General features: G+C 36.6%; 1 protein-coding gene across 1 annotated transcript; it reads right to left on the minus strand.

The window, feature by feature from the left end:
• Nucleotides 1-9,238: 9,238 nt before the first annotated feature.
• On the minus strand, nt 9,239-11,359 carry LOC149616658 (uncharacterized). The gene is made up of 2 exons (XM_089856193.1): nt 9,873-11,359; nt 9,239-9,795 (listed from the first exon to the last, which is right to left on the minus strand). The coding sequence occupies exons 1-2, from the start codon at nt 11,357-11,359 to the stop codon at nt 9,774-9,776; spliced, it is 1,509 nt and encodes a 502-aa protein (XP_089712319.1). The 3' UTR covers nt 9,239-9,773.
• Between the last annotated feature and the right edge of the window lie 3,930 nt (nt 11,360-15,289).

Raw genomic sequence — 15,289 nt, forward strand, 5'->3', positions numbered from 1 at the left:
TTCTATTTTATTTTAATTGACTTCCCAAAAAAATATGCCTTTTCCAAAATATTGTTGTTTATCTCCAATGACTTCCCAAAATAATATGCCTTTTCCAAAATATTGTTGTTTATCATTATTGACTTCCCAAAAAATATACCTTTTCCAAAATATTGTTGTTTATCTCCAATGACTTCCCAAAATAATATGCCTTTTCCAAAATATTGTTGTTTATCATCATTGACTTCCCAAAATAATATGCCTTTTCCAAAATAATGTGGTTTATCTTCATTGACTTCCCAAAATAATATGCCTTTTCCAAAATCATGTGGTTTATCTTCATTGACTTCCCAAAATAATATGCCTTTTCCAAAATATTGTTGTTTATCTTCATTGACTTCCCAAAATAATATGCCTTTTCCAAAATATTGTTGTTTATCTTCATTGACTTCCCAAAATAATATGCCTTTTCCAAAATATTGTTGATTATCTTCATTCACTTTCCAAAATATTATGCCTTTTCCATAATGTTGTTGTGTATTTTCATTTACTTCCCAAAATAATATGCCTTTTCCAAAATATTGTTGTTTATCTTCATTGACTTCCCAAAATAATATGCCTTTCCCAAAATATTGTTGTTTATCTTCATTGACTTCCCAAAATAACATGCCTTTTCCAAAAAAATTACATTTTATATTTACTTCCGATATAGCATTACTCCTTTTTGCCTAATAATGTTCTTTATTTTATATACTTAATATAATAGAGATTTCCCTCCCTATCAATCACAGTTTGGTGGGAATTTATCCTGGGGCTGGGGGGCATTTGACGTGGGGCCGGGGTGGAATTGTCCGGGGGATTTTGTCAACTACGAGAGGGGATTATGTCCATTTTTTTCTCTGATGGGGGATTTAGATCTGAAGTAGATTTAGACGGTCTATGATTTCAAAAGGTTCTCGAAACAGTCTAGACCTTTAATGGCGGGCTGCATTATAGTTTGAGGATTACTCGACCAATGCTTTGATTATGATATAATAACGATGCTATATTCATCGCATCTGCATTCAATTTGGTAGTTTTCGAATCTTTACTACTTTATATTAGGTTTCGTTGTAAAGGTATTTAGCCGTTATTAATTTCGCTAAAAATGTATTTAGCGTTTAAAGATTTCGAGGTAATTGTAATTCGCTAACTTTGCTATCGCTATAAAGATATTTCGCTATTATTGCATTTCGCTGTGGTTGTTTTCGCTATTTTGACCGTCGATATTGTGCCTTCAACATTTTGGATTTCGCTATTTTTACCTACAAGCGTGAACTTTATACAGATCCACTGCTACTTAAAGAAAAACAGAGCGAAAGACGAACAGTTTAATTACCACGAGTTTTTAATCGATACCATAATGGGGGAGAAAATTACAGAACTAAAACCTTGAAGCCAATCAAGGAGGGGTATTTTTTAAAAACAATTCTCGCGTTTCATACGCTTAAGGAAAGGCTGTCACAGCAGTATTGTCTCATATAATTTAAAACCAGGTTGGGGTTGAGACGGAGTGTATGCTGCAATGGAACAGAATAGTCCACAATATAAATAATTCAATCATAGGTACTTCATAGTAGATCATAGGTTTACGCTTGTGTTTACTTATTTCACCGGTGTTTAAAACTAGTCCAGTTAATTTTTATCTGTAGAATGACCATTGAAACGAAAGTTAGTAGGTAGTCCTCATCTTGATTCGGAGAGGTAATAATTTGGTTTGCCCAACTTGTTTTCCCTAGATTGTACACTCTAAGAAAACGAAGTGTTAAAAATTTGTTAAAAGGGTGTAAATTTAGAATACACTTTTTTACACAGTAAAAGCACCCCAAAGAGGGTTTTATTACTTTGAGTTTTTGTGGTAGCACTTTTTAAACACCGTTTGAAATTAAACATGGAAAATTATAATTCTAGTTTCTTAAATAAGGCATTTGATTTTTATTAATGTTTCAATATTGAAGGCAATCCAAACATTAAAAAATTATTGAAAAAATTTATTGTCAAACTTTTTTTTAAAGATGATATTCATGAAAGAAAATATTTTTATCCTTTAAATACAACTAACAAATGAATTGGTAATCATGTGGTATTGTACTTTTATAAAACACTGCTAAACGTGTTGGGCGACACTCTTAAAAAAAAAGACTAGGTTAGGTGCAGGCCTGACAGTAGAGCGACATATGGGGCACTTTCTTTTGTGACATGTTTTATCTTTATTTTAAGAAAATTTGAGTACAAAATGGATTTTGTTTTTGTAAACATTGTGGAATAAATTAGGTTAAACGCGTTTCTAGTGCTCGAAAAACCCTTAGTGAAAAGAGATTATTTAATTTAACAATAACGTCTTTACCTACTGCTTTAATATTATGGTCACAAATTGAAAACCTTCTGCCTTTTTCAGACGGTTTTAATTCGACTTTTTTTGCAGTTTCACATTGCATTTTAAGTCGACCAAAAGGCCAGCTTTACATGCCGTTTCACAATCACACTGCTTGCGAAAACTACTCTCGCTTAAAGGGGTATAGTTTTGCTTGTAACTTTCCTCCCTATAGGGGATTAAGTTCTCTCAAGGTAGAAACTTCCTATGAATATAGCACTAATAGCTGATAATAATGCGTAATGGCACATGTGGATGAGAGGGAAAGTATGACAATGGCCATAGAGCCTGTGTTAAAAAACGCGGACATCAAAGTTTCGCCAATAACTATTTAGTTTACTAGTGCCTGATGGACTTGCAAACTCGCGACTGAAAGTAGTTCCGACATTTATGCTCCTTGGTTTAACCATAGCCCACTCGATCACGCGCATCACGAAGCAAGCTGCTCGCGCTATAGCTAAATTACCGAGATTTGTTTTAAACGTATCTAGTTTTATCTGCTCTTCTATTGCTTCGATAACCTTACTTAAATCCATATTATACCTTCAAATACCTTTTAAAACTTTACCAGCTACTCTGTCCTGACTACAAACACAAATCGAGGAAGTTCTAGCATACACAATAGCAGACGACGGTAACCGCGTAACCGCGAATTAACACAAGACTTATTTTAAGGGAGTGAACAGGCCCAGTATAGCTTCGCCAATAAAACGGTCAACTACGGCGAAACTCTGATGACTCGCCACTTTTGGCCATTTTCATACTTTTCCTCTCATCCACTTTTGGTAATGGCGAATAATTGAAAATGAATTAAACCATAAAACCATATAATTACTCGATACTTGAATTATACCTCATGAGTGGTTAAAATATACCTATCCATTGTATTTACCTGTCACCGGCTTAGCTTTACAGTCTAGGAAAAATACTACTATCCAACTAAAAAATCCCCCACTCTTAAAGATGTTATGCGACACTCTTAAAGGTTATATTTCAACTCGGAAAGTTGCTATACCCTTTAAGGAATTGCACAACATTCATATGAGAGTAAAAATTTCAGTGCAATATAAGAGTTAAAAAGGGGTTAAAATGCACCTTTGTTGCACATTTTTTATTCTGATCTTTGACACCCATTGCTCAAATAAGTGTTATTAAATCCATTCAGGGGTGTAAATGAACACCTGTAACGTTGTCAAATTTGGACCCAAATAAACTACTTTTAAAGGTGTTAAAGCACACTCCATTTTCTTAGAGTGTACATGGTCACCGAAACGAAATTTGTGGATTACTTGCTTAACAGGAACAATTTCTACATTTCAAGAGTGGTTTGGAAAAAGCCAACGAAAAGCCTTTCAGCTCTGACCATCAACGAAACATATGGGACATTCTTGCTATTTTTCTACGGTTTAGGAATAGCCACAGCCACCTTCATTTCTGAAGTTATAATCAAATTAGCCTTTAACCACTATATATGAACACGTTTTTTATTAAAGAAAACGACTGCAGAAAGAAAATACGGTTGCTTTAACAAGTATATTCACAGTAAAAACAATTCCACGTTGTAGGTTATATTAAATACTATAGTTATTCCAACTAGAACTATTAACTCCGCGTGCACATTTAGCTAACAACATTATACTAAAGAGGAAAGTTTTCTGTATCCCAGTCAGCAGTATGTCCATTGGTTTAAAACTGATAGAGACTAAGGCTTAGTTGTAAATTAAACTATAGACCATTGAATGAATGAAGGAATATTTATTAACTTTTCACATAGGTGAATCCCTTTTAAATCAGGTAGGAGCAAGTAATTGCTCACAAGTAGTACAATTTACAGCTTTTAACAAAATTATGTAATTATAAGTAAAAATTAAATTGAAATCCATTAAATTCTTGCGGAGAAACCATCGCACAGGGAAGTGGCCGCCATATTAGGCTAGTTCCCTCGCGCCAAGAGGCAACGCCAGATGGAGCTCACCTTCGATACACTTGGGACTCGACTCACACTGCCGCTTGCGGTTCTTCTTGGCGCTAGGGGTGTGCGCTTCTCCTATGGCACTATGGCAATGGTCTATTACGCTATTTCATGCATCCCTATCCACTAACCGTATTTTAAATCCAGGTGACAATATGTTTATTGTTTGGGAAGGCTTCAGCCTTACATTTTATATATTAGAAAAATTCGGTACCTGAGTTAATTAACGTTTGCTGATAGTCTATTTTAGCACATCGTTTATTGGTGACACAGTAGGTCGACGTTATTCTGAACTGATTCCGCAAATTATTCGAAAGACATTGTTTTTGTTATGAAAGAAAATAAGGCAAAATGTATGGTTCGAAGACATTTTGGTGGGTATACTTTCTCTTACGAATGATTCGCGTGCAGCCGTGCAATTTCCCGCCAAAAACAGAAGAACATCGCGCCTCAAATTCTTTTAGCGGAAGAAAAGCTCGCGTTATATTGGCGGAATGCATTAGCATGGGAACACTTTCTGCAAGAAAAAGCGTGAAAATAAATGTCAGAAACGATTAAAATTTATGTTAATTTATTAACGAAACGTTTTGCATAATTATTTTCTCTTGTTAATATTGATTTATCAAAATGAAGTACAAAAGTACTAGATATAGACGCGTACAGTTTCGGTTGTGTGTGTGTTATATGTTTCACTCAATAGTTTCATGTAAAACGTAATTCAAAAGCGTAAATTTAATGAAAGTAGTTTAAATTCAATAAACCTCGACAATTTTAAGATACATAAATTTTCCGGAAATAAAATTAAAATCAGAACATTTAAATTCATATTTGTGATTGTACCAAAAATAGTTAACAAGTTTAATAAAATGCAAAGAAGAGCATAAGAAGAAATAACTAAATGTTGTATTGAAATACTTTTAGAACATAATTGAAAAAGGATAGTGTACAATCCAAAGCGAGAGCACCAGTTAAACAATCATTAATTTATTTGAATATTTTGCATAATTAATTTTCGTTGTTTGTATTAATTTCAACTTTATCTCAATGTACGCGTATAGTTTCGATTATGTTTAGTTTGAAGGAAAACATAAAAGTAAATTTTCACGGAAAGTTTTCATGTAAACACTATTTGCATGCAACAATTTAAAAAAAAGTAGAGTTTAATTTCAATAAACCTCGACTATATCAGAAGTTAATGACTTCTTATCCTGGGAAGTATTGGACACTAATACTTTATATAGTATCCATCTCTACTAGTCAAAATTGCCTATGGCAATCGCAAAAGAGGGTCAAACGTTTCCTCCCCACAGTCTACTGAAAAAAAATCCCACACCAAGAGGCTGTGGCTCTCAAACTGTGGGGCGTGTTCAAAACTTCTTCACCGCCAATCGTTGAAAAGCCGTCTGTCTAGAACTCTCTGAAAATCCATTATAATCTCTTGGGCCTAGGACCCCACGCTAGTTTGAACGGAATTTCTAGCAAACAGCTGTTCTTGTCACCGTTTCTGATTCGTTACCTCAAACCACAGGACACACCTTAAAGTTTCGTTACTTGCCCGCTGCTGGCGCGCATATCTGCCTGCCAGCTCAAAATGAGAGAAGCGCCGTAGGTGGCGCGGTGATCGGACCTAATAAGAAGTTGGCTAACAGAGATGGTTCCGGATATGGTTAGAGTCCAATACTTCCCAGGATAAGAAGTCATAAACTTCTGACTATATGCAGATTAATTAGTTTGGTTAAAATAAAGTAATATCAGAACATTTTATATTTGTGATCGTACCATAAGTTATCATTTTGCCTTAACGGAATAGTACAGCATTAGGAAGAAATCTTTAAATTTTGTATTAAAATAAAATTCGTGTCTAGAAGATAGCCAGAATGGTAGGGGTGATCATGGAGCCGCGCTTTCCCTTAAAAAGGATAGTAGATAAACCAGAGAATAAAGTCGACAAGTACCCACAAGTACCTACAAGCACCCACAAGTACCTTCAAACACCCACAAGCACCTGCAAGTACCTACAAGTACCCACAAGCACCCACAACTACCTACAAGCACCCACAAGTACCTACAAGTATCAAAAAGTACCTACAAGTACCCCCAAGTACCCACAAGCACCCACAAGTACCTACAAGTACCCACAAGCACCCACAAGTACCCACAAGTACCTACAAGCACCCACAAGTACCTACAAGTATCAAAAAGTACCTACAAGTACCCCCAAGTACCCACAAGCACCCACAAGTACCCACAAGTACCCACAAGCACCTGCAAGCACCCACAAGTACCTGCAAGCACCTGCAAGCACCCACAAGTATCTACAAGCACCCACAAGTACCTACAAACACCCACAAGTACCTACAAACACCCACAAGTACCCGGGGCAAGCACCCACGAGTACCAGGGGCAAGCACCCACAAGTACCTTCAAACACCCACAAGTACCTACAAGCACCCACAAGTACCTTCAAACACCCACAAGCACCTGCAAGCACCCACAAGTATCTACAAGCACCCACAAGTACCTACAAGCACCCACAAGTACCTACAAGCACCCACAAGTACCTACAAGCACCCACAAGTACCTACAAACACCCACAAGTACCCGGGGCAAGCACCCACGAGTACCAGGGGCAAGCACCCACAAGTACCTACAAGCACCCACAAGTACCTACAAGCACCCACAAGTACCTACATGCACCCAAAAGTACCTACAAGCTCCCACAAGTACCTACAAGCTCCCACAAGTACCTACAAGCACCTACAAGTACCCATAAGTACCTACAAGCACCCACAAGCACCCGGGGCAAGTACCCACAAGTACCTACAGGCACCCACAAGTACCTACAAGCACCCACAAGTACCTACAAGCACCCACAAGTAAATACAAGCACCCACAAGTACCCACAAGTACCTACAAGCACCCACAAGTACCCACAAGTACCTACAAGCACCTACAAGTATCCACAAGCACCCACAATCACCCACAAGCACCTACAAGCACCCGGGAAAAGCACCTACAAGAGCTCAAACGCCATGTTTTTCTTGCTTAATATCCCTCTAACGGCGTGAATCACGACAAAAACGCCGTAAGTCCAATATAAAAAATTAGGGCTAAAATGCGTGTCTCTAACAGTGGTAAAACGCTGTAATTCCAATACCCAAAACAACCTAATAAAATCAATACTTAAACTTAATTGATCTAAATGAAACTACAAAAAGGCGCTACAATGAACTGTTCTCTTTCATTTAAGATGGTTCCCAAACGTATCGAATGAATAGTTTTCCTTCTATCCCTGCGGTGTTGACCCCCACTTTCTATAAAATTCCCATGTTATGTCTGTGGAAAAATATAGCATTTTTCACCGAATGTCTGATTCATTTTATGGATTCTAAAACCACCCTTAACAACCTTTTTCTTTATAGAATTAACTATTAATTGAATCTCTTTGAAATTTTAACCACAAAATTAGGGCCCAAATTTTATATCACTGCCAAAATTTCAAAGCGGCAAACACAATACGAAAAAAGTTACGACCAATCAAAGAACCCTCCTTTAGCATTAGAGGCGGTATCAAGTCTTATCTAAGAGAGCGACCGCTCTCCTAGAATTAGACCTTGTTTGAACTTCGGCACCATTCTGCATAAGACTATACTCGCACGCTTCATAAAATGGACTCCATCTGTCACACGGTAGTGGATTGACGTCACTTCCGGCTTCTAATAGCTTTTTGACGATTTCAGTATAGCCAAACCGTCAAGCTAAGTACAAAGGCGAAAATAATCCATTAGAGCCATCAGAATCCCATCGTTCAACGTTTTCGTATTGTCTTTCCCGATAGTGCCGATACTGAACTAAAGACTCTAACAAACTTCGGTTTTCTTTGGATAAAATATCGATAGAGCTCGGCATTTTCGATCAATTATCACTTTATTTTATCTTTATCCATACCCGAAAATTATCCACAGAACTTACATGTTAAATCGTATTATAATCCACAAAGTTTATAAATAATCGGTTATCCACCAATTTGTGGATAATTGATCGAAAATGCCGAGCTCTAAATATCGATCAATTAAGTTGCTGAGTGTATCAAGTTGCCCTTCACGAATTAGTACGTGTAAAACGTTTTCTTTCGAGGCATTGTAGCACTCTTTTTGGGGATAATTCTCGCATAAGAATTCGACGTAACTTCGTAAAATCTTCTCGGTTTCCTGAGAATTTTCGACATTTCGAATGAGACCATCAAGAAAGGTCCGAATCACTGCAAATTCCGCTTTTATCATTATTTCTCCAGTCAAAATTGACAAGATATTGGAGGCGCCTGCGTTTCTGTTCGTTTCTTTAGCTATATACAAAAGGTGATCCACAACGAAATATTCAGCAAAGGTTCGATGTATAAACGTCAGATTTCCTACATAAGCTCCCGCCTTTAAAAGTGAATCCTCCAGTAAACTATCTTCGTTATCAAGTTTGGGGTAATTCAATTCTTCATATACGTTTTCAGCCAGTAAAAGTTGAAGAGCGTATTGTCTGTGTTTCTTAAGCATTTGTAGTTTCATACTTTCTAGTGCATTGTTCGCAGCTACATTGCCGTCCGTCGAGCAAACCTTTTCGGTATCGTAAATTGCCATTTTACCTTGAATGAAATTTTCGTATAAATCCATTAACGATACGTTGTCAATCATTGCGAATTGTCCAATTGAAATGTTACGGAGCAAATATGATTCTAATAATTTGCATTGTAGTGGAACTCCCATAAACTCTCTTTCGTTATCCTTTATGGAGTTGGATAAATTATCAATTGATGTTGAGACGTATTTATTCAAATCGTCAAACGTTCCCGGGAATTTTATGTTCAAAATGTTAAATTGTTTTTGCAAATATTTAACAATGAACTCCACTTGATCTTCTTTCGAAAATGGTACCATAGTATGAGCCCAACTACTCAAACAATTTTCCAACTGTTCCTTTGTATATGGCCTAGTTGATATTATAATCTTTTCAACACATGTTGTTATTAATGCTTCTAGCATTGTTAGAATAACGTTTCCGAATCTTGGGCTAATTTCGTCAAATCCATCGAAAAGTAGCACTAGTCTTCCTAAATTGGTCAATGAAATTTCCAAGAAGTTTTCTTCAAACTGAGATTTTAATTTCGTGTTTTCGCTGAAAGGTAAGACATATTTTATCATAAAATCCGATATTTCTTTAGGATTTGCGATGGAAATGTTCTCTTTTTATGCCGTTTCTAAAGCCTTGGTGCACGTGTTTAAGTTGACTCTAATTACCCAATAATGCGAATGCGTATCTCTTATTTTTTGACCCAATGCAGAAAGCACGACTGATTTTCCCATCCCGGGAGTGTCGGAAATTATCAATGATTTGCCGGATTTCTCTATTAAGGTTTCCTCAGTATAGGATGAGCTCTGATCTTTGACCAAGTACTCTCGTAAATTATCCAGTTTACCACGTGACTTGTACCAAATTAAGTTTGAATTTGAATCATACTTTAACCAATGAATGTTCTTCTTTGGATTTTGTTCGCACAAACGTTGAAAATCTTCATCTTTCGTTATTTGAGCAGGGTTTTCTTGATTTGCGAAACGTTGATCGTTTATAACTATTAATTCAGAAAAGTTTATGTTCTCTAAACATTTTTCATCAAAAACGTCTTTTAATTGGAACTCTCTTGGAACATAATAATCCTCGACGTCACCCAGACTCTCGAGCTCCTTTCCAACAATTATGACTTCACTTTTCATCAATTTAACTACAGTTATTGGATCCAAAATTTCTTCAAATCGATCAAAATCTTCGCGAAAAAGATCTTCTAAATTAAAGTTTTCTTTTCCTTGAAAATTCACGACTTTTCTCTTTCTTATTTCTTTTTGAGCTTCTTTATTCAACTCGCCCCACGTGATTCCGTCATGTTTTATCACGTGGTTTATCTTTAAATCTTCGTTATTTCTATCCGTTATTAAAAATAATTTCATATTAGATTTAAGTTTAATTTCTTCTCGCAAATCCTGTAGAAATTCGGCCTTCGAGCTCAATTCGCCAGCGCATTCGATTAATATAATCGTGGTTTCGGGCAATTTGTCGTGACTTAAAAATTTCTTAAATTCGTAAGGAGGCTTTGATAATATATATATAGTTTGCAATTCAAAAATTAACCAATTTCCCTGTGATTTTTGAATTGTTATCAGAGCCTTCGCCATAGCGATATCGGTTCCATACTGAGTCTGAATTTGACAAACTTGGTTTTCACTTTTGCAAAATTTCCCAAAATCTTTCCAATAAACTTCGGATTCTACATCCAGAATCTTCCATTCTATATCAGTGAAAACTCTGTAGTGGCATTCATTTTCCTCAAAAGGCTTCATTTGATAGCGAACTTCTATTGTTTTGAGGCCTGTTACATCTTTCGTCGGATCAGTTATTCCTCCGGAATTTGGGTAAATTTTATCTTTCATTCGGGCCCAAACGAAAAAATCGACGTATTCTTCACCCAACAGTGGCGTGACTGGCGTCTTTAATTTCCATAAATCATAAAATTCCCATAAATTGACATCAATTTTGGGCCAGAAAGCAACTCCAAAATATCCCCACCTGAATGTACCTCCATTTTCGGCGGTTGTAAGAAGTTTCCAGCCTTCAAGTATCTGTTTTTCTGTTTCATCCTGCTTCTTCTTCATGCTTAGGCATCCCACTAAAAACCAAAATGCGGGGCCAAAATATCTCCAGATTATTTTCGCGAGCGTCTTCATTTTGGCGATTGGAAGCATCCAGCCTTCATATTTATCTTTTTCAGTTTCAATCTCTTTCTTTTTAATGTAAGTCTTTTCAACGAGTACTTGAGGTAAATCCTTGAAATGTTTCACAGTCCTTTTCTGTTTCATGTTTTCGTAAGCCTTGTTAGCCATTAGCGCAAGTGTGAAACGATCCAGCAAAGCTGGTACTTTTCGCAGCTGTTGTTCTTTAGTCCTTGCCACCATGTTGAAATTGACCTTTCTTTTATTTTGGTACTGTTGATTGATATTATTTATTCATATACTCAAATATTTCGCGATTATTTGTTTAACCCGGAACTTTAATCTAATACAAAGTCGCTATATATATGTAGCAAGATTGCACAGACAACTTATTGCTTAAACACAATTTACGTACCGTATGTGGAAAATAAATATCCCTATTTATGTTTATCTTAACACAATATATTTAAACGACGAGATGTTTATAAAAATTAAAATACAGTTAAAGTTAAAAGAAATATAAAGTTTTTTAAAATATTCAAACACGCTTTATGGAAAACCGCCAAACCCTTTAAATACACAAAACGAAACCGAATTGAGATACTTAACAAGACGGCCCAAGGGCTCGTAATAGTAGCCATATCGTACGAGTGAATAGCCCCTCTATACCCAACCTAATGAGTGGATAACCCCTCTATACCTTACCCTAATGAGTGAATAGCGCAATCTTTTTCAATGCTTAAATGATTTACCGTGCATAAAATCAGAGTGAATAGCCCCTCGATTCCCTACTCTAAACAGTGATTAAATTATGACCGTATAAATTTACTTATGCTGTAATTCTAATATTCCGGCGAATCGAAGAACAGATAGTTCTTAGTGATAATCCCCTCGATGAGTTTACAACATAGACTTATGCCGATGCACACTTATCGCATCTTATAAATTTCTAACAAGGACTTATGCCCAGAAACTTTTGAAAGAGAAAGTTTAGTTATAGTGATTACGCATTTTAGTGATTATCCCCTCGAATTACCTTTAGCAATGCTAAAATGATCAAACGCATAACGCTCATTTAACACTATGTTAGCTCTATCTAAACCCACATTTGAATTAACCGCCAAAACGTTCCAGTCAAACATAACATAGATGACGATAGCTACCGAAAGGAAATAGGGAAAATCGTTATATATTTAATTAGCACATACAGAAAAAGAAAATAAATATAAAAACCCCAAACATACAAATTCATAAGTATCCGACCCCACAGATAAAAATTCAAAAGTATTCGACCCCACAGATTAAGAGGTACCCCACCCCACATCACCCCGACATTTTAGAGATAAAAATAAATAATAAAAAACTCAAAGTTTCTATCAAGTCTCTATGGTTCAGTTGGTAGAATGTCTGCCTATTGCGCCAGCGTCCCGGGTTCGATTCCCGGGTCTGGCGTGAAAAAATTTTAATTAAAATTAAATCTCTATCGAGCCCAGTTACCCCAATGGGTGGGGTGTGGTAATATAAAGTTCCTTTTAAGCTAAAATCTGACGATAACGAAAGCGAAAACTCCGGCCACGACTACTACGGCTCGGGTCAAACTAAGAGCCTATCGTATACTACGATATGGCTGAAAACGGTTACAAAAGAGGTCAAACGACTGAACGTCAATAGGGAGTATAACGGAAAAAGACATTCAGGTGGTGAAATTCCATACCGAATCAAAACGTGTACAGAGTGTGATTAAGGAAATGGTTATACACCTAACGAATTCAAAGGTTAAGCCTATGATCTATTATAATTCCTTAATAGATATTCATGGAATAGAGATGACCTACAATTAACAGAGATATCATTCAACCGTATTTCTCTATTTCCTTCACTTTGGTAAAATAGAGAATCATTAAGGGTGGAGTTAAATGACTAAAAGGCTGATTAAATTTGTATCCTGCTTATTTAAATGATTCGATATGAAAAACCTCGCTTCAAAGTGTTTTTAATCAACTATGAAAGGGGTACAAATTATTATTATTATTATTTAACTACTAAAAGTTTGTTTGTTTTAACCAAATAGTGTAACATTTTATTTACATTGTTAATCACATTCGCTTTATATTGAATTATTTAGCATCGCTTTCAAGTGTATTTTAACAAAATAGTGTAACGTTTTAATTGCATTGTTAGTCACATTCGCTTTATATTGAAATTAAGTGGGATCACGTGATTCTTATTTGCATTGTAACTCATTTCACATCGTGCTTTAATGACATTAACGTTTAAGAAACGTTTTTATGCCTCAGTTTAGTACTTTGGCAAGATTTTGATCTGCTTTTTACTCGATTTAGATCACATTCAAATGAATTTTTTTTCGATTCACATCAGTTTTAACCGCACTTTAGTAGTTAACAAAACTTTGAACCATTATTTTCTAGTTCTTTAATTTTTGTTTTCATTTGAGTTTTCACCATTTATTCATGCGATTTTAGTTATTTATCTTCGCTTTCAATCGCGGCTTAGCCAAACAACGGTTTCACCGATGACCCGAGACTTTGCTAAAAACAAGGAGATGTGCGACTTCTCCGATTACCCTCGAGACTATACACTCTTCAGTGATGAAAACAGGAAGGTTCTCGGAAAGTTCAAGGATGAACTAAACGGAGTACCTATCCAGGAGTTCTGCGTTCTTCGCCCCAAGATGTACTCCATCCTGTCGTCGAAAGTAGAGAAGAAGACCGTAAAGGGGATTTGCCGTCGTGTGGTTAAGAAGATTCGTCATGACAATTACATAAGGAATGTCTACTTCAGCGTAAACTCGCCACGGATGAGATGAAAAGAATTTTGTAAAAGAAACAAGCCTTGAACCCGTGCGATGACAAGCGACACTTTATCGACGGTGTATCGCCTTATTCGCTTGGACATTTTAAAATTAAGAATGTTAAATAGGGATTTTTCCACCGTGGTTAAACCCGGTTTCTCCTTTTTTAGCCACATCGTAGTATACGATGAGGCTCTTAGTTTGACCCGAGCCGTAGTAGTAGTAGTAGTAGTAGTAGTAGTAGTAGTAGTAGTAGTAGTAGTACATGTGGCCGGAGTTTTCGCTTTCGTTATCGTTATTTTTTGGCTTAAAAGGAACTCCACATTACCACAACCCACCCATAGGGGTAACTGGGCTCGGTTAGAGATTTAATTTTAATTAAAAATTTTTTCGGATCGCAGCCGGGAATCGAACCCGGGTCGTTGGCGTGGTAAGCAAAGGTTCTACCATTGAGCCATAGAGACTTGATAGAAACCTCGAGTTTTTTATTATTTATTTTTATCTCTAAAATGTCGGGGTGATGTGGGGTGGGGTACCTCTTAATCTGTGGGGTCGGATACTTATGAATTTGTATGTTTGGAGTTTTTATATTTATTTTCTTTTTATTTATGTGCTAATTAAATAGATAACGATTTTCCCCGTTTCGTTCTCGTTCGGTAGCTATCGCCATCTATGTTATGATTGACTGGATCGTTTTGGCGGTTAATTCAAATGTGGGTTTAGATAGAGCTAACATAGTGTTAAATGAGCGTAATGCGTTTGATCATTTTAGCATTGCTAAAGGTAATTCGAGGGGATAATCACTAAAATGGGTAATCACTATAATGAACTTGTATCTTTGGGGTCGGATAGTTCTGAACCTGTATCTTTGGGGTCGGATACTTCTGAACCTGTATCTTTGGGGTCGGATACTTCTGAACTTGTGTTTTTTGGGGTCGGATACTTCTGAACTTGAATCATTGGGGTCGGGTACTTCTGAACTTGAATCTTTGGGGTCGGGTACTTCTGAACTTGAATCTTTGGGGTCGGGTACTTCTGAACTTGAATCTTTGGGGTTGGATACTTCTGAACTTGTATCTTTGGGGTCGGATACTTCTGAACTTGAATCTTTGGGGTCGGATACTTCTGAACTTGTATCTTTGGGGTCGGATACTTCTGAACTTGGATCTTTGGGGTCGGATACTTCTGAACTTGGATCTTTGGGGTCGGATACTTCTGAACTTGGATCTTTGGGGTCGGATACTTCTGAACTTGGATCTTTGGGGTCGGATACTTCTGAACTTGGATCTTTGGGGTCGGATACTTAAAGGAGTCCCGGCGGTTTCTGGTATGGTGAACTTAAAACTTAGTGGACTGGAGTC

This window comes from Phalangium opilio, unplaced genomic scaffold (genome assembly GCF_054372755.1).
Source record: "Phalangium opilio isolate 3A_F unplaced genomic scaffold, DU_Popi_V2 ptg000217l_1, whole genome shotgun sequence".
Taxonomy (NCBI): domain Eukaryota; kingdom Metazoa; phylum Arthropoda; class Arachnida; order Opiliones; family Phalangiidae; genus Phalangium; species Phalangium opilio.